Source organism: Hipposideros armiger, unplaced genomic scaffold (assembly GCF_001890085.2).
Source record: "Hipposideros armiger isolate ML-2016 unplaced genomic scaffold, ASM189008v1 scaffold_471, whole genome shotgun sequence".
In the NCBI taxonomy this organism is placed as follows: Eukaryota; Metazoa; Chordata; class Mammalia; order Chiroptera; family Hipposideridae; genus Hipposideros; species Hipposideros armiger.
This window is the reverse complement of record NW_017731821.1, coordinates 1088805-1116724: the sequence shown is the minus strand read 5'-3', so window position 1 is coordinate 1116724 and position 27920 is coordinate 1088805. Positions and strand designations below refer to the sequence as shown.

The 27920-nt window shown below is 43.4% G+C and overlaps 1 protein-coding gene across 1 annotated transcript in view; it reads right to left on the bottom strand.

Moving 5' to 3' along the window:
- Nucleotides 1-27920, bottom strand: part of AKAP13 (A-kinase anchoring protein 13) — a 322789-nt gene that overhangs the window by 156388 nt on the left and 138481 nt on the right. Inside the window, exons 4-5 of the mRNA XM_019666459.1 lie at nt 24410-24706; nt 15424-15607 (exon numbers count right to left, since the gene is read on the bottom strand). Coding sequence (XP_019522004.1) covers nt 15424-15607; nt 24410-24706 — 481 coding nt within the window. The remainder of the gene's footprint in view (nt 1-15423; nt 15608-24409; nt 24707-27920) is intronic.

Genomic DNA, 27920 nt, shown 5'->3' with positions numbered 1-27920 from the left:
AACAAATAAAGCTGACACTGGCATGGGTGTGTAAAAAAACATTTCTGGGATGGGCCTCAACACCTGACACGTCTTTCTGTGGTTTTCTCTAATGAACCAGGATTTCTCAAGTATCCCAGGGACTCCGGAAGACGGAGGGAGCTTATGTTTGCGATCAAGTCTGAAAATGGAAGACGCTAAAGAATTAAGATGAGACATGCTACCCACTGACAAACATGAAAGAGAAACACTACTTGAACTCTCCTTCCAGTGTCTTGTGTATGCAGTCATAGCTATCTGTCACTAACCATTCACCAGAGGAGACGTGGAATTTGAAAGCTAAAAATATGCTGGCGTGGACACCCTATAACAAACTGGAGAATCATATACTCGCTGCTCACAAAGAAAACTACTGTGGTTTGCGTACTCGAGAGTGGCTCCCAAGAGATGCTTAAGATGAACTTGGCATATTTGCTGCACTCAATGGTGTATGTATTTACCAAGCTGCTCTATTCTGAGTAAAGTGACCTCAAGCAGAAAAGTACCTATAAGATAGTCACGTAAAAGTTCAACTGAATGACTCAATGAGAGAGTCAATCGGCTATACCTTTTGTGGGGTGGCAACGTTTCTGTAAATTCAACTTTGAAGCTTGGACTGACATTGTCACTAACTCTGCTTAATTAATTGTCTGATAGACATTACTGGCATATCTGCTTACTTCGATTACCGCATATAGCCACAATCCAATAAGAAAAGGCCTTTGAAAGCAAAACTTGATTTATATACCGCCATTCAGTGTGAACCAAATACAACAAGCTAAGATGGGGCTGTTAGCCAAGGCAGAAACAATTAAAAAGTGACGACCGTTCCCAGCAAAATGGCGTTTGCTACCAACCTTGCCACTATTAATTCTCAAACTTTTCCCCTTCTAATATGTAGACCTTGGGAAATTCCCTCCTGTAACCACAGCCTATTTACCATCTCCTTCTCCCAGGCTCTCTTTCCAGAGGAATGTGCTTTTGTTGCCATAGTTACCTCCCAGCGCTAACCCTTCAGTCTCCCCAATTCATTGTCCCTGTGGATTTTTGTTGCTTCTAGTCCGTCTAGATACCAACGTAATTATTCTCCCGTAATTATTCTCCCACTGACTTCCGTGAATATTTGTTGCAACTGACACTCTTACAAGCCCATCCCGCCTGCAGGTCTGGGTAAAGCCCACCATTCAGCAAGGATTTACGTGCCAGGTACCATTCCAAAGGGTTGGTGATACAAGCCAACATCCTGGTCCGGCCAGAGCTTAGATACTTAGCAAGTGAAGTTAAGAGCATTCGGGGTTGAGAAAGCACCTAGTGTTTTGGAAAACAGCAAGAGCTAAGGAGAAAAATAAAGCAGATAGGAGAGTTGCAGTTTTAAACGTGATGGGTCAGGGAAGGCCTCATTGAGGTAACATCGAAGCCAGTTCACTTCCTGCTCTGTGTTCAGCCCTGTATAAAACCTTTACTGGGTCCACTGATAAAACCTAGCAAAGCTCTATGTATAAGGATGTTTACTGCAACTTCAAGTATAATAGTTTTAAAAATGAGAAACAGCCTAACCATGTCAGTAATTAGAGGGCTGCTTGCTAAAGAACCAGATCTACAGACTATTACGTCGTCATTAAAAATTACTGAAATAACGGTTCAAATCTACAGTGTTCAATGAAATTAGCACCATAAAAAGGGGGAAAACATGTAGGCAAGTCTAGACAGCAAAAAGCACACAAAAAAATAGTGTCAGGGTAGTCAGGTTATAGGTTTTCCTCTTCCTCAATATTTTAGTTAACGTTTTTAACACATTTTTTTCAGTCCCTATTCGGCCAGGCCTCGTTGACGCTCAGTTTTTACTCACTTGTGTGTTCATCCATCCCACACCCAGGTTGCTGAAACTTACTGTAATCTCCTCAAAGGCCCCACATTAACCCTGTCTGATTCTCAGGCGACCTTTCTTCTCTCTTAGCGAGAAGCCGGAGGCTATCCACCCGGAGCTAAAACAATCTTCACACACCAGTAATGCCTCTGCCCACCCCCTCCAACTTCAAGGATGCCTCTTCTAACCAGTGGGTCTGCTGCTTCCTCCTGCCCGCTTTAGGTTCCTGATTCAGTCATCATCCCCTGGATGCCTGGAGTTTTTCACCTGCTTCCCGACTAGATCCTTCCCCACCCACCGATGAGAACGATTAAAACCTCAGCAGTGGACGGGGCGGCACAGCAGTCAAAGCGATCCCAGTGGCGGGCAGAAACAATCCGTATTCAACCCTGTAGACCTGGCGCCCAGCAGACATCCGACAATGTCTGGAGACATTTCTGATTGTCACACTTTGGGTGTGTGTGTGTGTGGGGGGGGGGGTCCTCCAATGCACAGAACAGCTCCCTACAACAGAGTCATCAGGCCCAAACTGTCAGCAGCACTGAGGTGGAAAGACCTGCTGGAAAGCCACTCCACCACCTTCTGTCTGGCCCCTTCCCTGCAATTTGGTTCCATCTCACTCCCACTGCTACTGAGGCTTCTTTGGCATCGGTCCCCATGGACAACAAGATCCCCAAAGCCGGGGTCCCTTCTTTATCCCCATCATCCTTGAGTTTTATAGAATTTTAAAATGCTGATCGGATCGTTCTTTTCAAAGTGACTCTCACTTGACAGTCTCAGAGAACCATCCTGTTCACCCACTGATTCTCTCTGGCTCTGTTTTCTTCTCACATCTTCAAGAGCCTCGAAAATAACTACAAAGGCCACAGAAATAGATAGGTGCGTGATAAAGTGAAAATACTGAAATGCAAAGTAGAATTTCAGATGTAAATGTTAAAAAGGAAAAAAACTCTGCCATGTGGGAGGTAATAATGAAATAAACATGTCTTGTGGTGGTGGCATCATGAGTATTATTATATATCACTTAATTGTTAAAAAACAAATACTAATTCTCCCTCCTTGTTATCCTTCTGGCTTCGGGCTTACGTCAGAGGACAGAGACAGCACAGTACAGATGTCACCAAGAGTGACTTTCAGGGGACACAGAGAAAGAAACCATGATACAGTTACATTCAATTCATCCCCAGACCAACACAAGGCACTTCACACAGGTCCTCAGCTAGGAAACAAACCAGACGTGATTAGATAGGGATTTTTATGTAAGGGCCAGTTGGATTTCTAGTCCTATAAAGCTATGGTGCTGTCTCACAGAACTTAGCATTCTATTCCACGGCAGTTATTGGCTTCATAACTAACTATTGTCCTCTGCATACAAACTGCTTGATGTTACTTAGTTACAGTGAAAGCAGAGGCAGGTGAAAATGATTTTGAAAGGGAGACCATTATCACTGCTGACTAAAATTGAACTCTAGGCTGGGAAAACAAACATAAATGCTTACAGAATAATCTGAAACTTGGGAAGAATAATAAAGCTGGATAAAATAATTTCAAACTGATGACAGAAAACAGATCAGGAAGAAAAGTCCAGGACCCATCCATTAGGAGAGAGATAACATGTCTTTAAAATGTTTCTTTAGCGTTCTCGTGGAGCAAACACACAAAACAAAAATCAAATAGCAACCCTATGTCTACCGATTTAAATAACCTAATCACAAAAGAGAGAAAGGAATGCACATCCATTTCTTCCAGTCTTACTTCTGAAAAGCATTTGAAACTCAAATCTGATACAAAGGGTATGAGCTAAATAACTGTGGTGTAATGGTGACCATTAAAATCAGGATATTAAAAAGTTTTCAGTGGTGAAGATTCCATGATTCTAGGGAAAATTTCATGTTCTACGTCTAGACACCCGTAACTGTAATCCCAAGGAAGCCATCACTCTGTAAACAAGCTTTTCCAGTTCGGGAAAAAGAAATTGCTCTGGACAGAAGACTTCTTATCTTCAGGCATAAAGTTTACTTGACTTTATAGAAGGTCACTGTCATTAAAATTTAAGAAAAGAGCCCAGACTGAACAAGTCCAAGCTTCTGTGAGCTTGTGTATTTTTATAAGAAGCTCCTTGCCCTGAGTCAGCATTTATAATTCAATTGTTGAGATGGATTAATCTTATGCAAAAGCAGCTACACAAATAAAATAGGTCAAAGTGAAGAGACAATGTCTCTTTCACAACTAAGATGTGACTTTTGTCAGATCTCTAATTTGCTACTTCTGCCTAAACATATAACATTGACCTACTTTCCCTGATTATAGCACCGAACAAATAAGCGGGTTAAGTGGGTCAGAGGAGAATTCAAACTATTTAAGACCCGATTTTTAAAAACATTTCCAATTCATCACAGATGCAAAAATTCTAAAAATGAATTACTAGAAACACAAAACTTACAAGATACAAAAAACTTAAGCCCCAAGTTTTTATTAGATGCAACAGATACAAAATTGCTCTGTCAAGTTACTAAGAACGTTTCTAAACACACATTGTCAACTTTATACTGATCTCATCAGGAACCAGTGAGAGTTGGCAGGCAGATCAGCTCTGATCCGGGGCCTGCCTCATTTTGAACAGCAGTGGGTTACAACTGAGATCCCACCAATAGCCAGGAACCAGGTTTTACATTCTTAATGTCTACAGACGCTGGGAAGACAGGCAAGTGGAAGGAGAAAGAAAAGCAATGACAGATGGGAAGGAACATGGAATGTAGCACCAGCTGTACAGCCACAGAACAAAGTTTCTTTTTCTCTGGAGGTGTACTTCACATAGGCCTAGGCAAAGCTGAAAATTGACTCAATAATATTCAAGAGTACATATTTTAAAAGTTCAGCCCCAAACCGCTGTTTATTATATATTTTTATAAAATCAAAAACATCAACTAGTACTCGAGTAGTCACGTCACAAGGAGTTTCTGTAATTTACTGACACGATTTTCCTGAATCAGAAGTGAAACACTGGAAACCAATCATATTGCATAATGAAGAAAATAACACGCTGTAAAGCAGCATCCAGTTTCTCGGTGCACTTTCATCGTAAGTATCATTTTTAATCTTCCCAGTGACAAGGCCAATGTTGTGCACACAGATGGAGAACAACGTTTTGGTAAACCAACCAGGATTTTATACAGCTACAGGCTGAATGAGGACTAAAATATAATTTTTAAAATTCATTCCAAGCAGTCTATTCCCAAGCAATTTAGTCTAGAAACTCACGTGGATTAATGAGCTGGAAGAAAAGTTAAAAGCCAAATGTTTCTTTAGATTACATTTTTAAGAGGTACTAAGAGGCATTCAAGGAGAAGTTCAAAGATACATCTGGTTGAAGTGCAGCAAAAAGCCAGATCAAATGCTAGAGAACAGACAACAGGGCTCAACCACGCATCAGTCTGGAAGCTGATACTCACTTACGGCTGCCCACGCACCACGAATATCGCAAGCCCATCCTATGTGGGTCCGGGCTTCAGGCTACAGCTTTAAGAGGGGAGACAAGCTGCCAGATGGGCCCACCCCCAAAGGCGTGTTTTGCTGTTTCCTTCTGACAGGAACTGCAGTAAGTAGTTCCCTTATTTGAGGGCCAGTGCAATATCGTCCATGAAACCACATCACAGCAACAGTGCCAGGCCCCAAGGAGTCCTACAAACTCAACCACAGCTCCACTGAAATGGAGCGGGGAGGCCCAAAGGGGCTCAGAGGGGATGGGGGCAATCACTGATTCACCTCCAAATGAGAGGCTATGCACTATCTTAGGTGTTTGCAAGGAACTCACTGCTAGACTAGCTATGCAGTCATGCACATGCAAATTCACTAGAAATTTCAACAGTAATATTCTTAGCTTCTCTCTTCCCTTTTTTTGGAGGTGGGGGGAAGGGGCACAGTACTGCCACTCTGCCCTTAACAACAAAGGAAAGAGGGCATATAATATGAGCTACTATGTATCAGCGTTTTGTTATAAATTCTATGCTGTTAAATAATTACAATGTTTATAAGGTCACAGTTAGAACACGAGCTGGAAGGTCCAACAGACTTGGTTTGAGTCCTTACTCTGACATTCCCACCTGCTGGATGTCGGGCCAGTTACATTTCTCTGCAGCGCATTTCCTCATCTGTAAAGTGGGAACGCGAGGTCTGCTGTGAGATCAAATGAACTTGAATATAAAGTGTTAGCATAGTGTCAGGCCTCCCAAGGGGCTTAGTAAACTGTGACTATATGGCATGCTATGGGGCCAGTGTAATCCTAATGGACAACAAAGTGAACAGTTTCGGGTCCCAAACATAAAAAAAAACAAAAACAAAAACAAACCCACAGGAACCTTGCTTATGGGGTAAACTGACAGGTAGCCACCCCTACATCGCCCTACCACGATTTACTCCCTACAAGTTCAAGATGGAAATGGGGTTCTAATTCCCTGCTGTTTCCAGGTGTTACAGCTGCGGGGTGAGGCTGAGCAGGAGAAAGTATGCCAGAAAGTGGGCAGTGTCACAGACTCGTCATATTCATATAAAGCTGAGTGGTTATCTAATCGCCAGTGAACCTTCTTTCCTTCCTCTCCAAATAAAGGGACACGTGAGTACTAAGTTTCTAAGACCTTAGCAACCATGTTCTCCTTAAATCCTAATGGGCCGATGAGGTACACAGGAGCAGGCGATCATTTCCCATTTTACAGATGAGGAAACCGAGGCTCACAGATGATAAACAATAGGGGTACACTCAAGGTCGGCTTTGCCCTTTTTTAAGGCCAAATGCTTAAATGCCTACTGAGCATGTATGTGATCAATTATCAAGTGACTGCAGAGGTTACCTTCATATCAGTGAAGCAACATCACCAGTACAAAAAGTATCATGAAAATAAGGAGTGCTCTGTAAGCATTCTCTATCTACATCATTGAAAGGGCAAATCTCCTTATGTGCTTTTGATGCAGAAATTCTGCTGGCCAGTTAAAGCATAAATGTGTATTTACTATAAGAGTAAAATGCTACAACAACTACTGATTGTGAAAACTATTAAGCTATGTACAAAAACAAGAGTTCTCAAATGGTTAAATTAAAAAGTAGGTTGACAGTCAATTTGCATATTGAGACTGCATTGGCTAAATAACTTTCAGAACACTATCTTTTTTGAGCCAACAAATGTTTAGAAAAATTTAAATGATAAAAGGAATTATAGATGTCAGATTACATAAAAAGTAATTTTGGTTAATTTATTTGATTAAATAAGCATTAAATACAATAATTTTTAAAAATTACACGCCTCATTCCATCATTTAGGCCATATGCCTTTTAAGAAAAATCTTCTAGTGATGGAAGGAGAAGTGACTGGGTGGTGAGCACACAATGTGATATATAGATGATGTATTACAGAATTGTACGCTTGAAACCTACGTAACTTCACTAACAATTGTCACCCCAATAAACTTTAATTTTTAAAAAAAGGGACCAAAATAACTCTACTTGTAAATTTTTCACATTTTATAAGAAAACAATTAAAAGCAGAATGTCAATACTGCCACCTACAAATTTTGCCAGACAGAAAAATGGCCAAAATCATGTATAACCATGATAAATCATTCTCAATCCAGATATAAACGCACAAAGAAATGTGTTCGATAAAGAGGTACCACAAATACATTTTTTGCTAATTAAATGTCAAAAAAACAAACTTTACAACTCCTTATAGTTCTAAGTGTATATGGACACTAAACATTTTAACAAAACTTTGTCAAAAATGATGGTTTTATAACTCTAAGCAATATCAGCAGCTGAAGCATTTTTGAGATGCAGTAAACCAAGAATGCTAAGTACAAAATTCCTTCTGGAAAACATGTTCCTGAAATACTTTCCTGAACTATGATTTTCCCTAGCCCAACTACTTAGAGATACTACTGATGTGCTAGCAGAAAGGGAGTGTGCTGTTTAAAGAATCAAGAGCAATCGAGAAGTTGGTGGTGCTGAGAAATTATTTTTCTTCCATTACAAGGTCAAACTTCTAAAACAGAACTATTCAGTTTCAATAAACATATAGGATTAGTTATATTTTATACTATTTCATATTTATTCTTGGATCCTACAACTTCATTCTACGTTGGTGATATTCAGCTGTGGTCGAATACTGAGTTGAGCCAAAATGTTTATGCCACATGTCTATTTTGTTTTCCCCTTGCTTCAGAATCATTTTTATTACTGATGATAAGAAATGCAGGTAAAATTTTCAACTCATTCTTCCTACTGGTATACCCTTAAGGAAACCGTAAAATTCATCAAATAAAAATGTGTAATGGGGGCCGGCCGAGTGGCGCGATGGTTAAGAGCTGGCTTGGGACGCCAGAGGGCCCCAGTTCGGATCCCACATATGAGGGCCAGTGACACTGCCCTCCACAGCTAAGATGCTGAACAACAGCTCAACCTGGAGCTGGGCTGCCGTGGGTCACCAGCATGGCGTAGGCTGCAGCCCCTGCTGCAGTGGGTTGCCATGGGCTACCGTGTGTAGCCAGCAGCGGCCGTGAGTGGCCGTCCAGAAGCCGGCGACTGATCTGCCTCGCCCGGGAAGAGCGCAATGATGATGCCAACTTGGGCCAGTGAAGCAACGTCCTCCACAACTAGACTGAAGAACAAAAAAACATGACAGCAACTTGTCTGTTCCCATCCCCCCAATTCCCCAATAAAATAAAAAAAATCTTAAAAAAAAAGTGTAATGGTTACGAGACGTGTGTGTTTTTAGAGGGTGCAAAAGCGCCCACTGATCCTTCGTTTGCTCACCTATGCCTATCAAGTCCTGTACTCCAGGTTCATGTTTCCTTCTATCGAGATCTACAGTGAAGTCAGACATATTTTCAAAATTACATGTTGTTTGTTGCCACAGAGAATTTGCTACCACAGGCTAAGTAAGCTGTGTAACTTCACAATTCTTTGAAGAGAAGCTCTAAGGCCTGAAGACTCATAGGCTGGGCCATCTGCCTGCACAGACCAGGGAGGGAAAAGAAGTGACCAGAAGGAAATAGGAGACATATGGGATGGCTTCGTCATTACAACCAACTTCCAACACCAATCCATCCTCGCAGAAAGTCCCAGGCAGTGTAGAAGTTAATGGGTTTTGGAGGTACAACCTGGTTCCAATTATTGCTCCATTACCTACCAGCTCGGTGGTGCCCTGTGGAGTGGGAATAATATGCCCTCCTCCAAAGGGCTGGGGAGAGGATAAAATATACAAGAATTTATGCAAAATGCCTCACCCAAATGCAATAAATGGCAACAAGTGTCACTGTTATATCAATACAAATATTATCCCCAGGAAGTGCATCTTGCAATTTTCCTGCATGCTGCCAGCCAGGGAAATATTGAGATTATCACTTTCATGGCTTAAAAAACAAACAAACAAAAAAGTATGACAGATCAAGATTTTTTAAATGCTTCTGTTGAAAATTTACCAAAAAAAAAAAAGAAGAAGAAGAAAAAGCCATAGAAAACCGTATGTATGAAGCACTGTAATGAAGTTCGTTTGGTTGTAAGCCTGACGATGCTCTCAAACATGACTTCTCAAAAATTCTATCAATGAAGTTAAAATAAAATAAACAGGCTGGTGAATAATGGCAACTTATTAACTGTATGGCCTTCCTTGGGCAAGGTACTTAGCCCCTCTGGGTGTATTTTCTCAACTGCATCAGAAAACCGACTGTACACATGACAGCTCAGATGTTTGCTGCGAGGCTGTAAATGAGAACACACGTAAAAGCACCAATGCAGCAGGAACTCAATACGGAATAAAATGTTAGTGCCCTCTCCCCCTACTAGTTTCCACTCAGTTCTACCTCTTTATCTGTACCAAAACACAAAGACCTGATCACACAGTGAGAAGGGGGATGGGTGGGTAGATGGACGGATGGACAGACGGACGGACGAATGGACGGATGATGGGGCTTAGGCCAGATGAATGCAAAGGTGGAAATTAAAAAATCCTGCTCCCTGGCCCTTACTTTGAAGGTAAGTTTGTGCATTTATTTCACTGTCTCCCCTCCTAAATCAAAAGCAAAGGCTCTAAATTTGTTTCGCACAACATGGGCCGCTGAGGACCCACTTGTCAAGTACATGGAGAGGACCCTAAAAAGGCGATCACTGTGTTAACAGAACATCTTGCTCAATGGCACTTGCTTCCATTGTGAAATATGTACATTTGAGTAGTTCCTTTCCCACCTGACCCTGAACCCAGGCTTCGTGTGCAAATGTGTCAAAAGGAGGACTTGAGAAATGACAGGCACAAACCATGTGAGAGGGGCCAGTATCGCCTACGACGACAATAAGCTGTGAGTGAGACGCCAGGCTGGGTCTGTGTTCTGCATGTGCACAGCTGTCACCTCAGCTGGGACAGATCACTGGACTTGGAGCCTGAGCCTGGTTCTGCTGCTTTGCAGCCTTGTGACTTTGGGCAACTCATTTCACCTCTCAGGCCTCAGTTTCCTCAACTGTAAAACAGGGATAATGTTACCTGTCCACCTCACTCATTAGGCCGTTGTGAGAATCAAAATGTAAAAAGCTTGAGTATAACCAACAACACTTTCAAGCCCATATGATGGGTGATATAAAGGTAAGGTTTCATACAGAGGATCCTGTTTTCTTCAGGAAAGTAGAGGTTAGGAACTAGATGAAAAACTCACAGCCATTTCCATATTAAGTGCTATTCACCCTGCACCTCACTGGCCTCTCTGAGTCTCTCTCCTTCTGTTAAATTTTTGTAGAGCCTCTGACTCCCACAGATGTATGTGTACCAACAGCTCTACTACTTTTCCATAAAGCCTTGAGCTAGTGACTTTAGTTCTCTGAGCCTCCATATTTCATCTATAAAACGCAGATAAACCCTACTTCAGAAAGGTCGCCATAAGGTTGAAATGAAATATTACCTATAATGTACTAACCACGATTTCTAGTGCACTGTAGGCGTTCAATAAAGATACGCTGAACTGATACTGAAAATGAGATGAAGTTATGAGCACAAATATTTTTACACTCCCTCTTCGGGCACATGAAATATTTCAGCACTTTTATGTCAACACTCCACAGTTAAAATTCTTCACAGAAATATTCCTCCTGTATGGGCGGCAGCGCTGGAAATGATTCCTTAATGATCTAGGCTTCCCTGTTCCATCAAGCCGGAGGCATGGACAGCACAGCATGTATCGGGGAGCCAAACCACGTTTTTAAGCATTATCTATTACACTAGGGATTAATTTCAAACTCTTATCAAGTAAGGACATCCAAATGTTGCGGAAAATGCTTCAAGATTTTGGCAAAATTTCCTTATGGATGGAAAATGGATGCATGTCTAGAAAGGAAGGAAAATTAAGGAAAAGGGCAGGAAGAGATAACATCTATGTCAGTTCCTGCCACGCCCTCTATGTGCATTCTTTCATTTCTTTCTCAAAGCAACCCACACTGAAGATAGCCCTCTGGAGTTGCTAGACACATCGAATCAACACACTGGGTTTAGATATTCAAATTTACTTCTTTGTGGCAGTTGAGAATAAAAGCTTTTCAGCATTCTGAGACCATCACTCTGGTTCTTCCCAAATTACCAACAAGGCACTGGGCTTGGAGAGGTTAAGCCAATCACCCAAGACCGTATGTTTCACGAGGGTGGACCATGGATGCAAAGCTAGCCTGCCTTACTACCAATTTTAACTCACAGAGAACTATTGGGTTGTCGGAAGAGTCATGACACATTTTTGCAACGGAAAACAGAGAAAAAATACGTCATGACTTTTCTGACAATCCAATAGAATAAATGCTACAGAACAGATGCTCTAGATAGACTGATAAACTAGAATTTCAGTTTCACTGATCAGTAAACTTTGGCTTTACTGATTTTATAACTATGTAAGTTTAACCAAGTATCTACACAAATCTCCTTGGTTCTAACACCCTGGGTGACATTGGCAGATGAGGTATTATCCATGAGATGAGAAACTTGAGACCCAGAGTGGGTAGGTGACTTGTCCCCAGTGACACAGGCTACTAAGTGGCGAAGCTCAGACTTGTCCCTAAGCAATTCCACCATACTCTGCCATCTCTCTTCAAGCTGGAATAGTTATAGCCCCTATATTTGCTCCAAGAAATCAGCATCATCTATGTGACAAATAAACTCTGCTTTTCACAATGCACGCGCCAGGCACTTGGTTATCATCCCAAGAGGTAGATATTATCCTTTTTCTTAATCACATAAGGAAATTCAGGTTTAGGGAGGGAAGTTACTTCAAGCATCCTAAGGAATACAGCTAAAAATGGCAGAGTCAAATGCAAGCTTGGGTTTGGCTCCAAAGGCTGCACATGTGGTCATTACCTGGAACTGCCGCTTACTCTCAGCTTCCTCCCTCCCCCAGGTGAGTGATCCCAGTCCCAACATCTGTCAGGTGTGAGTGAGGTATCGGCGTCTGGCTCGAACATCCCTTATTAGATGACTCCAATGCAACACGCATCTAATATCGTCACTTCCTAGCATTCACTAAACTGAGAGCCTCAAGGCTTGGTTTTCTCCCTACTCTACCCATCACCAATTAGGGCGCCCTGGGCAGGGTATTCAACTAACTCCTCTCCAAAATGGGGGAGAAGACTGCGAATCAGCCTGAAAGCAGGAGCAGGCCTTGATGTTCTGGGTATTCTTCTACGGGTAAGATATCGCAGACAAGATTGGTACCATTTTGTTCAAGCTGAATTTTCTAACCACAAATACATCCATATTCATAATATAAGATCCAAATATAAGCTAAAGCAAAAGACCAATGAGTCAATAAACTCTCTCCCTTCCCTGCCACTGAACTAAGTGAAAGGTATCAGTAACGGGTTAGAGTGAAGGAAAACTGTCAAAACTGTCCTGAATAATTATTACTGTCTGGTGGGATTTAATATCGATTTCAAAAGTTCTCTATAGACATGGGTCTTATTTAGAGACTCCTACCTCCAAGCACAGCAGAACGAATTTTCACACAGACATGGCTCAGTGTATCAAAATAAGCCTTGGATACACAAAAACAAAAAGAACTTGGACTCTAATCAGCATTAATGCCCTCTTCCCACTCCCATTCCATCCCCCCACCCCAACCCCCAACAGGGTAAGCAGCCAGGAATAAAAACAACAAATTTCTTTTGGGAAAGGTATAAATGGAGTTAGATACACTAGACTTCTTAGTTAAGACTGGAATGTAAACAGTTATTTAATAAATATAAAATGCATATAACCATACTTCAATTTCACATTAATTGAAAAGAGATAGGCCTGTATGGAAAAAAAAAATTTTTTTAAAGAGGTAGTGATAAGAACACCCAAGACCAGAGTTTAGTAACCTATTTGAAAATTACCCTCATACAGTAAAAAGCAAGTCTTAACATTCCATAAACCTCTTTGTGAATTTCGCAAAACAAACTCTTTACTCAGAAACACACATGCATAAAGTTTGGCCTGTACTTTCTCAGGATGCAGACCCCAGAAGGTGGATTCCTGGGCCCCTTGGTGAGAATCCTAGAAGTGGGCGGAGCTCTGGACAGCCTCTTAGGAGACTTGGCATCCATTTCCGGCCCTGCCATCTTGTCACCCCGATCCAGTCACTTTACCTCTCCAGGTTTCAGCTTTCTCATCTGTCAAAGGTGACCTTTCCTGACTCTTTATGGTTCGAAGTCTGGCAAAGCTACTGATTAATATCACAGCAAGACTGAGGGATTTAGTAAAATCACCCCCTTACCTTTTTTAAATTGCTAATATGACTCAGAGCACTTTTTCTCCGTTGCAGAACAGTCACGGCCAGAAGAATTCAAGTTCAGGGTGAGATGGGCAGCTAGGTGCTCTTACTCTCCTCTCACAGTCCTCTACTTGAGGACTTCTCAAGCTGGCTTTCCCTTCCTCATTTCCCTTCAAAATGAGATAAGTGGCTTTCCCCCATGTAACAGAGGTAGTGCTGTGAAGCAAGCCAAAAGCTCTTCTCCAAGAACAAACACACTCCAGTTTCCTTCAAGCTGAGCTGCAATAAGTCTTGTGACATCGCACCCAGCACAGAATGGAGCTGTTGTAATCACTCCATTTCCCCATTTGGATGGCAATCCTTCACCAGCTCTGCTTCCCAGCAGAAACTCGGAGCTCGAAGATTACATTTAGAGGAACTGCATTTGAACTGCGGGAGTTACACTGAGTTAATTGTTTCAAGCGCTGGAACAAGGCCTGTCTTCCTAAGTCGTGAGGCAAAGAGCGGAGGGAATCCAATCACTGGCCAGATGGGAAGTACGAAGGAATGGAAGCTATCGCTCCCTGGAAAACTGTCATAAGAGAGCTCAAGTGTCCGAAGCTCATTTGAGATGAACACCCCCTTCCACTGTCACTGGATCTGCAGAACCCGTCAGAAAGTTTTCTGCCAACAACCTTCTGTCTGGCTTGACTGGGAAAGTTATAAGCTTGGCAGGTAAAGCAAAAACACAAAAAAACAAAACCAAAAACCTGTTTATATAACAGTACTTAAGTAGCATTACATTTTGAGATCTCGTCTTATCCTTTGCAGGCTACCCCACACACACACAGCTAAAAATGGTAAAAAATAAACTGCAACTTAAGTCCGACATGAGCAAAATAGCTGAGAACTTGGGAATTCCGACTTAATTTATAAGGGTCCCTCAATTGCTAAAGAACATAGATCCAATGGGGTTTATTCTTGTTCAGATTACGTGATGGAAAACTTGACGATGATCACAAAACAATAAAAAAATATATTAAATGAGAGGAAAAACTATACTTGAAATTTTCTGCCTTTTATAAACAGTCCAGTGGAAAATAATGTTCCCTGTTTTAACGCATTTATTTCTCTATTTACACAAGAAAAAAGAATTCCTCAAATGTTTTGACTAACAGCCTTCCTTCAAAGGACTCTATGAAGAGTCAGAATGTATAACAATTGAACCTGCAGACAGGATTTCCTACTGCGCATTTCCAGGACAACTCAGTTGCTTTTCACTGCTACTCATAGAAAAAGACCATGGCTCTTGACTTTATTCACAGAAATTATATTCAAACCAAATCGCAGTGGCTCAGTGTATTTTCTGCATGCAATTATTATATTAAAGTATTCATTTTTCATTAACCCTTTCAAGTCTTGAAGGCCAACCAGGAAAAAAAAAATGCATGGCGCGAAAAAACTGTTTCCTCTTGCACGGACCTGGGATACACTGGATACGTGGCAATGGCATGCTACCCCCACAAACCACACTTATTCGGAGTTTTCAGTAACACAGAAGAGGCAAGAAGCAGTGAGGGCAGGGAGGCAGAGGAGAGAAGAAACGGTGATATGACTTACGTCTGTCTGTCACTCTCAGGCACGACGGGGTTAGCAGGAGCAGGCTTACCATCGTCCAGGCAGGAGTTGAGGTTTTAATTTGTGGCAAACTCGCGCTGAGATGCCAAGTGGGCAGGGAATGTGAATCGGGGTGGGGCTGGTGGGGAGAGGAGGGAAAAGGAAGGAGCACTCACGCAGTTAGAAGCTGGTGCAGCTTGTGATAACCCCGCTCCAAGGCCAAGCTGATAGGGGTCGCCCCTTCCTGGTTGTGGATGCTGAGAGCTCCGCGGCCACCTGGCTTCTGCAACAGGAACCACGCCAACCTCAGCAGGCCCAGCCGCACAGCAAAATGCATCAATGTCTCCCGGGGGCCACCATCTGTAGACAGAGCAGGAAATAAAAAGAAGTGAGAGGAGAATGTATAAACAGAAAGCAAACCAACAAAAAGGCAAAGCAGGTAAACACCACTGCCTCCGAGGGCCTCGGATCCTAAAGTTACGCTACAACATACAACAGGAACAATTTTACTGTGGCCGGGGAGAAACAGCTCTCAAGTAAAAACAAAATAAACAAGTACGAGAAGCAAAAGCTCCAATAGGAGAATGTCGCACAAGAAAATCAAACCATTTCTGTATTCTGATTTAATGCATTTATTTGTTCAACGACTTAATGAAGGCAGATTTGCAAGGGTGACCCCACACATTAAAAAAAAAAAATAGGTAGATGTGGCCTCCCAACATGGGGCTCCAAGGCGAGAAGCTGTCGGAGCTTAGAGCTTAGATGGGTGTATCACACAGGGTATAATTACTTTAAAAAAAATAATACCCAGACAGGAGCTGGCTAGTTAAACAGTAAAAACAGGTTCTGCTTGTTAAGTACACTCAAGTCTTTTTATTCTCCCATATTAAGGGCAAATCAAACTGCTGGCACTGCCAGCTCTTTTTTTTTTTTTTTCTTTTGGTTTGTTTAATGAAAGAAAGAAATGCATCTCCAGGCATAAGAAGAAAGACTAATTCTAAGATAATATACAAATTAACTTCGGAAGAAAAACACGTCTGGGGGCTTAGGACAGGGAGGCTCTGGTGTAGGGGGTCCCTCAGAGAGTGGTGAAGCGAGGAAGGGCTTTGGCGTCAGACAAATGTGGGTTCCAGTGTGGCATCTGCCATCTGTGTGACCGGGCATAACCCATTCAACCTGTCTGAGCTTCAACGTCTGCCTCCCTCGAGTGGGGTGCCGTCGCCTCGCTCCCAGGGTTGCAGTAACGAATGGGCGGAGGTAGGTAAAATGCGAGTATGATGACCGGCTGCGGCAGATACTAAGTGCCAGGTACCTTCCCATTCCCTGCTCTGTTCTCTGTAATTACATTCCAAGTTCGCTAGCAACACTCTCTCTTCCTCAGGCATCCTTCTGTGCCAACCTGTGATGGTGGGAGCTAAGGCAGCTGCAGGGCCGCGCGGTGCACGGCCCCTAGGCTGTCCATCACTCAGCTCCAGGAAGCACCACTCAGAGGCTGGCATGGGAATGGTGCCCTGGACTGCTGCCTTGCTTCCCTCCTCTCGGGCTTAGCCGACCTCTCTCATTCTCCCCGGCTTCCGTCAACTTCCTCACTGAGCATTCGCAGACGTCTGGGACCCCGGTGTTTTCCCCTCACATCGAAGTCCTCGATGCTTCTCTATGTGAACACCCAGTAAGGATGGACACGTCTTTGAACCTGTGCTTTCACATCCAGCTGCACTGTTTTCTAATGTCACGTGTATGCTAGTCTAGTCTGCCTACTGCCAAGGTAAATTTCCTTGGAAGCAAGTGCTACCTTTCAGATTGTATTTTCCCTACAGAACTATGCACACTGACTGCAGGACGTATAGGATGGTTCAGCAGAGGCACAGGGCTGGAAAGAAATCAACACCCAGAAAAAACCAACTACATCAGGAGGTACAAATTTTAATAATCAATACCTCAGAGCAGGTGGCAAGGCCAGACCAAAGGACGGAAAGACACTTCAGAAAAGATCAAATTTCCCATCGGACTTGTGCCTTACAGTGGGTTCACAAGCCCTCTGGCATCCTTATCAAAAACAAAAAACCTAGTAAGCCAATGACCACTGACCAGGAACTGTGTGATTTGTTTCAGACACTGGTTAATTCCGGCCTTAGAGGTGACACCTTCCTGAAATATTGTTCTCTACGCCCCCATCCTGTGATCCTTAATTTGCTCTGAGTCAGCCCAGCATTTAAGAGCAGAGGTCCAACAAGGCCATACATCTGCTCAGAGCTGGCACCCCAATCCCGGCACCGATATCCTCCCCAAATCTCATCCTAAGGTCATTGGCAGCAGCAGGTGCCACATCTGCTTTTAGGTCACCCTCTTTCAGCAATCAAATGACAAGAAAAGTAATACTGCTAAGTGCCACGTCATGGGCTAAATAGCTTGTATTAACTTTTTTCATTCTCAAAATAACCCCTATGAGCTCTAATTATCTCATTTTGCAGACAAAGACAGGTTAATAATTTGACCACAGCAAGAGTCAGCAAGATTTGAAAATTCTTCTGTCTTGAGTCTAGAAACCATGCCCTCTCCATTACTCCACCCCTGTCTCTTTTTGTAAAAATCAAGCAATCAAGCACTCATACAAGCAAGGTCATGTGTGGTTTAAAAGCATCTTTTCATATGTTTTCCTCCAATAATAAAACCAATTTTATCCACTATATCTTCCATTATTGCTGTTGTTCCTTTTGCATCAGTTTCAACTCCAGAGCACCTAGAATTCAGATTTTAGGATCCATCTCTGTTCTCTACTCTCTATATCTGTATCCCCCCCCCCTCATGATCCTTTGTCTTTTTCCTCTGTATTCTGAGAGTTACTCAACTGTGTTTTCCAGATTGCTAAGTGAATTTCCTATGATGTCAATTGGGTCCTTTGTCCCCTGTTTGAATTCAATTAAGCGCCAGGATTCTGGATGTCCTTGCTTCATTTCAGCCGGCTCCCGTTCCATCTTTGCCCTCCCTGTGATGGCTTTTTTGCAGATGTAATTAAAGCCCCTAATCAGTTGATTTAATAAGGAAGATTATCCTGCATAATCAGGGTAGGCCTGAACCAGTTGGAAGGCTTTAAAAGCAGGGCTGAGGTTTCCCCTGGAGAGAAAAGAAACCCCGACAGTGGGGGATGGCTCTGGGTGTCCTCGAAGGGTTCCATCCTGCTAAGGGTCCCCACGTCCTCCTGTCTGAGGACGGCTGTGGCTCATGCTGGTGGGTCTGAGCTTGCCCCTGCCTTCTAATCTTGCGCTACACATTTTGGACTTGCTTAGTGAGCCCCCACAATCATGTAATAAATTACACGCCATGCCCTGTAATAAATCTTAGTACATCTTTCTTCTTCCCACTGGTTGATTCTCTGGTTGAAACCTGATTGACATAGTCATTAAATCTATTTTTCTCCTTGTTGCTTCCTTCTCTAATTTCATAATAGGCCTGCCTTCTTCGATCTTTTAGAGAATGGAAAACCTCTTATAAGTTTTTCTTTGGTAGCTTAAAGAAAACGATACTCAGAGGGTCTTCCATCTGCACACTCATGATACATTTCCACTTCCTTTATGCTGTAATGCCATTTTGGAGGCTGTATGTTGGCTGGTTGCTTTTCCTGTTTACCCAGAGTCAATTGGAAAAATCTCTATGCAAGTCCAGCTTCTACCCACAATGAAGGTAGTAGAAAATGTCTTAGGTCCTGCTTGCTATCTGCTTATATGCTGGAAGCCCCTACATACACAGTCCCCCAGATCTGCCGAGAAAGCCGATGTGCCCATAAGCATTCAGCCATGACGAGTGTGCTAGGGGGGCTGCATCTTTTCCAAATTGTCAGATTTTCTGACAAAGCAAAATATTCTAAGTTCTATGAACAATATCGTAATCAAAGATTTTGTGTACCTTTCCTACCCCATCAAACTACTTGGAGGCCCTGCTCACAGTACTTTTTGAATCTGTATCTGTGCGAGTCCCAAATCACTCTTCTTTCTCCTATTCTGTACTGCCTTTCAGATAAACCTGAAGTCCCATATGAGGCATGCATTTTCACAACGCATGGGGAAGGACGGCAACAGGCCGGGGTGACGTGGGCTTTTGGGAAAAGGACACTTGTAACCTTGTGACACAATCCAGGTCGGAAAGGCAACAAGACCTTGCAGAGCTCAAGTTCTGCCATTATTAGCAACTGCTTGTCTTGGAATCAATAGATAGTAATCCCCTGCGAAGAAAAAATAATCCCCTATCGGTCCTTACAGTTTATTGTTTTTTAGCAGCTTGACAGCTCAAAAAAATACACAAATACTAGTGAGTGTAGCTATGGAAAAATGTCCACGAAAAGCGATCAACAACCTAGGAGCGGTGTGAAAACTAAAACCGCAAATAATTATGGCTGAGGTTCTAGTAACCCACATCACACACAGAACTGACAACGCACAGGCTGCTTTTAGCTTCAACAGGTCTTCTGCTCTCCACCTAAATTTCTGTTGGTGGGGAGAACTCCCACCCCCAGGGATGACTTGCGCTTCTCTTAGTTACACAATCCCATCGCTGAAGAAAAATGAGGAGTTCATCTTGCTTTCAGAGCCAGCCTTCAAAGGGCCCAGCCTGTCACCTAGAGGCATGCTGACTGGTTGCTACTCTATGTGGTTCTTTCAGGAGAAAACCCATCTTAATTCAGTTTTCCATAACCACTGACACACTGAAGAGCTGAGACCACTACGTGAGAGTGGGGAAGACACCCCAAGTCAGAGGGAAGGTATCCTTATCCCACCACTCACCCTCCACACCCAGATGAATCCTAATTACTTGCATTTAAGGCAGAACTAAGGCCAAAAGCGAAGAGGCCGTTTTATGTAACTGGAGATTAAAGCACACTTGGAAGAACGAAAATGGACAAACTCCCTCTCGCTCATGTTTAAAGTGAGGATTAACTTCAGAAATAAGTTAAAGCAAAAGAAAAACAAGTCTCTCTCATTCTGCTTCGAAGTGCCTTTCCTTTTTGTGCTGTCCTGTTTTATCCTTTCGTCAGATGTGTTACTTTACCTCGTCATGGCTCATCAAAGCTTTGCCTCTAAAAGGTTGCTGCGTAGTGGTCCTGGCGTACTCAAAATGTAAAGCTTACCAATGAGCACACACACACAATCCAAATACGTTTTCCTCCATTTTACAGATGAAGAAATTGATTAAATGCTTTGCACAAACTCTTGCAATGAAGCCAGTATATAAACAAACAGACTCCCCTGCTTATGTTCTTTCCATTTTAAAATATAAAATCTAAACCAGGACTTTTAGGCTTTATGTTCATGCCTGGAGCTAGAGGGAGCCTAGGAATCCCTGAAATTATATGTAAATTTTTGCAGGTGGACACCTATATGTATTATATTTTTTCCTGAGAAGAAATCTGAGCTATTTGCAAAGGAGCCATTGACCTAAAAAAGTGAAAAAGCACTGCACCCAAACAATGAAGAGAGGATTAACCACCCATTTTACCTGACCCCTTTTTACAAGTATTAGGCTGGAACACCTGTAAACATCCTAGCTTTTCACAGCAAGCTGTTATGTAAGAAGCTGCCCTATTTACCTGTATTATTACCTCAGGCAATAAGCTTACTTCATACATTCTTTCTTTAAATGCCTTTTAAAAGCATGTGATGTACAACACGATGTGAGCCGAGTATTCCTCTACATTCTTCCCTCACCAGCAAGCAAGCGCCTCTTAACTGAAGCGACTCTGCCCTTAAAATACCCAGGGTCCATAGATTCCAACCCATGAGGAACAGAACAGTTAGAACTGCAGGATCTAGCGCTTGAAATCCGAATCCTGATCCCGGGTGTGGACTTTAAGGCAGGTCTATCAAGTTCCTTGCATTTCAGCTCGCAGAACACACATGTAACTTGTTCAATTTCTTTTGTTCCTTTAGTTATTTTTAATATAGGTACAAAAAATTCACTTTTGGGGGGTATACACCCTATGAGTTAGAACAGGGGTCGGCAAACTGCAGCTCGCAAGCCACTTGCGGCTCTTTGGGTACGTTCCGTCTCAAAAGTCGGCCGATCCCTGGAAGAGCCAATCCCATCCTTCACAACAATTTAAAACTATTCGAGAGCTGTAACTATATTTTTATATAATCACTATTATGTGAATAATACCCTTTAAACATTTTATAAATGGGGCCAGCCGAGTGGCTCAGTTGGTTAAGAGCTCGCTCAAGAGTTTGAGCTCTGAGCAACAGCAGTTCGATGCCCGGCCCGAGCTGAGCAGCCGCTGAGCTGCCAACAGGTGGCAGGATGGCTCAGCTTAAAAAAAAAAAAATTATAAATGGAACTATGATAGTTTTATTTTAATTTTCAATTTTACTTCAGAGCCACATGTATGTACCCAAAGAGCCGCATGTGGCTCGCGAGCCGCAGTTTGCTGACCCTGGCAGCTACTGACCTCGTTTCTATTCCTATAATTTGGCCCTTTTCAGAGTATCATATAAATGAAATAATACAGTAAATGCCCTCTGGAAACTGACTACTGTTACTGAGCGCAATGCACTTGAGATACATCCAGGTTGATGCATGTGTCAAAGTGTGTTCCTTTTTTCGTTACTGAGTAGTACTCCATTGTGTGGACGTACCATAGCTTGTGTATATTTTCACCCACTGAGAGGGACCTGGGTTGTTTCCAGTTTTCAATGATTGTAAATAAGGCTGCTTTAGGCATATTTGTGCAACCATTTTTTGAGTGAATATAAGCTTTCATTTCTCTAGGATGAACAGTCAGGCGTGGGACTGCTGGGTGAAACAGTAAATGCACACTTAGGAATGCATTAAGCTCTAAGAAGCCGCTACACTGTCCTCTAAGTGGTGATACCATTCTGCGCTCCCACCAGCTGGGTCCGAGATGCCGCTCTGCATCCTTGCCAGAACTTGGTATTTTTAATTTCAGCTTTTCTAAGAGGTGCGTAATGGTACCTGATGGAGATTTTTAATGCATTTCCCTAAAAATTAAATTCGATGCAGCCTTCGCTAGTGCTGTTTGACCAACTTCGTACAACAGAAACTGAAGAAGCACATGGAAAGTCCACAAATATATTAAAGCTGACCAGTTCCCTATTAAGGACAAGGAAGCTAAGGCCCAGAGAAGGGGAAGTTTATGCCTGAGGTTTCAGATCTGGGCTTTTTCTTAACACAGCTGACCCTTGAACAATGCGGGGGGTTGGGGGCACCCACCCGCGCAGTCTAAAACCTGCACATGACTGAAGTCAGCCCTCTGCATACATGGATTCCCAACCGTGGAGGAAAAACAAGCGTGTTAAGTAGACCTGTGCAGTTCGAAACCGTGTTGTTCAAGGGCCGACTGTATTTCTTTTTCATCATGGGAACATGAACAAACTACCCAATTCCTGTGCCTTCTTTAAATAAGACAAAACAAGACCATAAAAACACCATAAGCCCACAAATGACTAACGCAATCCATCTTGATGCTGATTTATAAATGACAACCACAATAACCGTTCCCACACCGATACAGGCCGTGGGGCTGGAGGCATTCAGCCCCAGCGTTAGGTTTCTGAAAAGGCCCTATGTATTATAACAGCAAACGCTCTGGTCTCTAGGTCTCAGCAATGCAGAGGGTTCCTGGGCACTACATCAGTAAGACATAGAAAAGGAGAAACGCTTTCTTCCCTGGCTTGATTTTCGAGTCTGCACTTTCTTTAATCTCTACTTGGGCAGGGTGCCCTGGTAGCATGTTGACGCGAAGGCCCTGATGGTAGGAGGCAGCATTCGGGCAGCTGGGCACAGGCTCACCTGCTACACTTGGTGGATTTAAGAGAGCCAAAGCTGGCCCATACTCCACCATTCTTCCAGGGGCGGAACAATACGTTTATTTGATGGGTTTGGGGGAATGGGAACTGGGCAGGCCCCTGGCTCGGTCCCCTCTGGATCTGCAGAGATCCCCTCCAGATCTGCAGAGAGGGTGACTTCTGGTCTGCTCTTCCAACAGGACACAGTAATTAATCAGAGCTGGGTGGACGCTGGTTGTCCAGGTTTCTCAGAGATAAAGTAGAAAGGACAAGCAAACCCTTCGGGCAGGAGAGCTAACGTCAGCCTTCCAGCCTAGCTCTCATCAGTAACAAAGCAAACGTTTTCATCTCTAGCTGGGTAACTCCTAAACCTTTCAATCGGATTTGAACTCAGGAGGAAAAAAGGGTGTTATTTATTGGAAACCAGGTATATATTGTTTCATTTAAACATATACCGGGGGTGCCAAACAAGTGTATACAAGTGGACACTTTGGTCACCGTTGCTCAAGCAGTAGTTTGCCGTCATCAGAAGGGTCTGGACGCTGATGGGAACCACTATGAGCACCTCTTGTAACTACAGAAGTCAAACGTGACTTGTATTCATCTTTTGTTATCAGTATATATTGAGTATTACAATTTTAATAGATTTTCCTTTCTTAAAGTGTGTATACTTATTATTTTTTTTTGGCACTCTCTGTATATAAAACCATGACAGCGACTAGAAATCATCTGCCACAAGAATAATTACGCAGGGAAAGCCCCTGCCTGAGTAAGAGGAACATATATAGATACTCACTTCATCAGTGGTTTTTTTTTTTTTTTTATTTATCATCAGTGTTTTTAAAAAAGTGGAGCCCTCCCTTCAACGCACTGTCATATGGGAAGCCAGCAGATACATTAAGAGTGAAAATACTCTGGTTAAACAAGTGTGGGGTTTCTCTGAGCTCCGCTTGCTCTCATGCTCCCCTCACCCGCCGCCTAACTTTCCTTTCCTCCAACTCCATGGAATTTCTAGACAGCTTCGGAATACCGCGATGGAAACCATGTGTTTGACAATTAAACACCAAAAAAGTACAAAAAGTTACTCCGCTACTGGAAGAAGAATGGATCACTTCCTGTACTTGAGTTCAAGGGCGAAAGCCAGACCCACAGAAAGGTGCTACGCCCCTCTCTACTTTCAATGAGAAGTGAGAATGGCTATGGCAGCTCGCTCCTGGGTCTGACGGCTCAGCTGAAGAACCTAAAAGAGAAACCATCAAGGGCACTTTACTACTGTTAACTGTGAGGTTTATTCAGCTACCTCGAAGATGTGAAGACAGCAGGAAGAAAGGAACCTCAGCATCTGTTTGGGGGTCATTTACATTCTCACCATGCAAAGTCTGCTCTGTCCCCAACACATTCCACTCTGCCGGCAGCTTGAGGTGTCTGAACGCCAGGGCAACCTTCTCGTCCAGGGAGTTCACATCTGTAGATGGGGGTCCGGACCGGTCCAGGAAGCGGGTGAAGTTCAGAGCCTGCTGGTTCCCGGCACAGGTTGCCAGGAACTGGGCCGCATCGTAAGCCTCATCCTGGACAAACTCAAAGTCTTCCTCGGCCACCACAAACACGGGGAGGCCCTCTTTGGACGCACAGAGCAGCACCTTCACGGTCTCGCAGCAGTTGTGACCTGGAGAAACAAGCAGCAAAAAAAGACAGCGTTAGAGTTGAGTCCTCCGGCCGAAAGGAGAACACCTGTGGGTCCTCTCTGCTCTTTTTGCATGATGTGCAAGTTCCCCTCCCTAAAAAAAAAACCTTCCTTCCTCTGAGCAACCTACCAAAGGTCTTCAAACGCCATTTCTAGTTCTTCTTTAATTGTTATTTGCAGATATGAAGTAGCTCCCTGACCAAACAGCGGGCAACTGTGTATCCCGGTTGCCACCATACCTGCACACTGTGTTTAGCATAGAACTGTCTCTGAATGTCTCAATGTGTACTGAACAACAGCTGTTCGGTTTGAACAAAGTAAAAAGAATGAAAGCGCAAGGATCCTGTAAGGCCTGGCACACAGCACAAGTCTAATACCCACTGAACTGAATTAGATCTGAAAACTCAACAGAGAAACAGGCTCTCAAAAGGTTATATGGGAGGAATTTTACAGATCTCCAGATATTTGCCTTATAATCACCACAATACAATCGATCAAATGATGAGGCACTTCGAAAAGTACGCAACTACCTGATTTTATTTTACTGTTCTTAGCAATTCAAGGCCCAGAAAATAACTTTTGCTCTCGGATACACCTTCTTTCCTATAAGGTCATGAGGACTTCAGTGAAATCGCCTGATTTACACAGGGATGATGCATTGTGGCTAGAAACCCAGTTCAGGAAAAGGAGGCGTGCCAATGCCAGTGGTGCCCACGGTGAGGACCAGCAGAGACACCTACACCAGTCACCCCAAAGAGCTCCGTTTGAGTAAAACCAGAAACGCCTGACAACGCTGCTTCCGTGGGGAAGGCCTTCTTGGAGAAGCAGACTTTCTAGATTTTTAGCCTCGGAAGTTAGTATTTCCAATGTGCTCAATATAGTATTCATCGAAACACAGTTTTGCCTCAACTTCCAAACACTGATCTCAACTAGAACTCCTAACATCATCATTCTTCTTCCATAAGCTATCTTCCTAATGAGAAAACAAAAGATGGAGCTGATGCTGTGTTGCCCGGCCTGATTGACACAGGTACCCATGTGGCCACGGCTCCCCTGAGCCCATCCGCTCACAGACACTACACAGAGTGAGGGCAGGGGACCCTGTGTGTCCATGACCTTGGCTTTCTATACCATCGGCACTGGCCAATAGCGGTTTCAGACGTGGACAGAACAAACTAAGCTTTCGGCTGTCTTGCCAAGAGAAAACAATATAATTTTTTCACCATGTGACCAACGAAAACATTAAGTAAATTGGTTTTCCACATAATTTTTCCCCAGGGGCCTCCTTAAGCCCTTTACCTTTGTGACAAAAGCAATCTCACTGCTGTGTAATTTTAGGGTGGTGACAAGTATTTACTAACCAAGTACCTTCTACATACCAGGCATTTTCTCTACACAGCAAACTTATGAGGTCTGTATTGTCCGCATATTACGGATGAGAAAACTGAGACTTCAAGGTTACACAGCTATAAAGCAGCAGAACCCATGATTCAAATTCAAGTCTGATGCCCAAGGACACGGCCTATTTTATGGTGATGCAATAGTTCTGCAGCACACTGCTTATAAACAAAGGAGAGCTGCGTTCCTCCTGCCTGAAAGGAGCTTAATGCTTGGAATGAGAGGCCAGGGTGATGATTAGGCAAGAATAACAGGTTCATGAACCACCGAGTTGAGTCTGCATATCACACAACTCAACCAGATACTCCCATTGCCTTCAGGTTGAATTCTTTCTATGAAAGCTGGAGGAAACCGAAGCATCCTCTGCGTGCGTGCGTGTGTGCATGTGCGTACAAACTCACGTACGCATTTCAACTCAGTATATACTTTGAATTTATATACTATTAATATATGAAATGAAATTTTTAAAAAATCGTCTTTCTTTGAAGGGCAGCCAGCCTAATGACACAAGACAACGATGTCAGCGGAAACAAGTCAACTGATTCAGTTAGTAGGCTTGGGTATTTTTCTGGCAGAAAGCGAGTGTTTCTTTTCAACTATTCCACAACACGTAACAACAGCTGGACATCCACCAAGTCCTGGGAACTGTGATTAGACGGTAAAGCTGAGTAAGACTCTCAGCCCTACAGAGGTTTAGTCTATGAGGGGGAACCAAACAAGTCCAAGTGGGATGGGTTCTATGAGAGTAACACACACGATGCCATTGGTGGGAGGGGAGCAGGGCATTTCCTAGGTGGGCACAAGCGGGGAGACCCCACAAAGGAGGACCTTTTTGGCAGGCATCCTGCTTCCAATGCCCCAACCCCAGGGGTTCTTTGCTGCAAACCTCAGAGCCGTGATGCACAGCCCCTGTCGTATCTGATCTCACACACATAGCACCTGCTATGTGCCAGGCCCCTTCTCAGTGTTTTCCAAATAACAGTTCAGGCACTCCTCCACTAACAGCCCAACGGGTGGACACTATCAGCATCCCCGTTTGCCACATGAGGAAACCGAGGCACAAAAATATTAAGTAATCTGCCCAAGACTGTAAGACAGAATCTGGATCTGAGCGCGTTTTCTTGCTCTAGAGTCCACCCCTACACTCAAGATTTACAGGTACAAGAAGGCTTCAAGAGGAAATGTGTGTACCATGAAGAATGAACAGGAAAGGAATAAAACACTATATTCGATCACGGCTAATGAAGCTTGTAAGCTGTGCGACCTCAGGTGACCTCTGTGCCTCTGGGCCTCCATTTCTTCATTTACAGCATGAGGGAGCAAGCCCCCACAGGCTCCAAGGTGTCTCCAGCTGTAAAGCCTGTGGGTTTTACCAGGCAGAAGTTGGGGAGAGAGAGGAAGTGAGAAAGAGATTCCAGGAATAGGCAAGTTTCAAAGACATACAAATGAAAGCAGAAGGTAAGTTCAAGAGTTGGAACAATTAGGGCCAGCCGAGTGACGCATTGGTTAAGAGCTAGCTTGGGACCCCGGTTCGGATCACACATATAAGGGTCAGTGACGCTGCCCTCTACAGCTAAGATGGTGAACAACAGCTCGACCTGGAGCTGGGCTGCTGTGAGTCGCTGGCGATGGGGCTGCAATGGGCTGCCATAAGCTACCGTGAGTGGCTGCCAGCCAGCATGAGAGGCCGTACAACGGCCGGCGAGCGACTGCCTCACCCGGGAAGAGCGCAATGATAATACCAACATGGGCCAGTGAAGCGACATCCTCCACAACTAGACTGAAGAACAAAAGGACA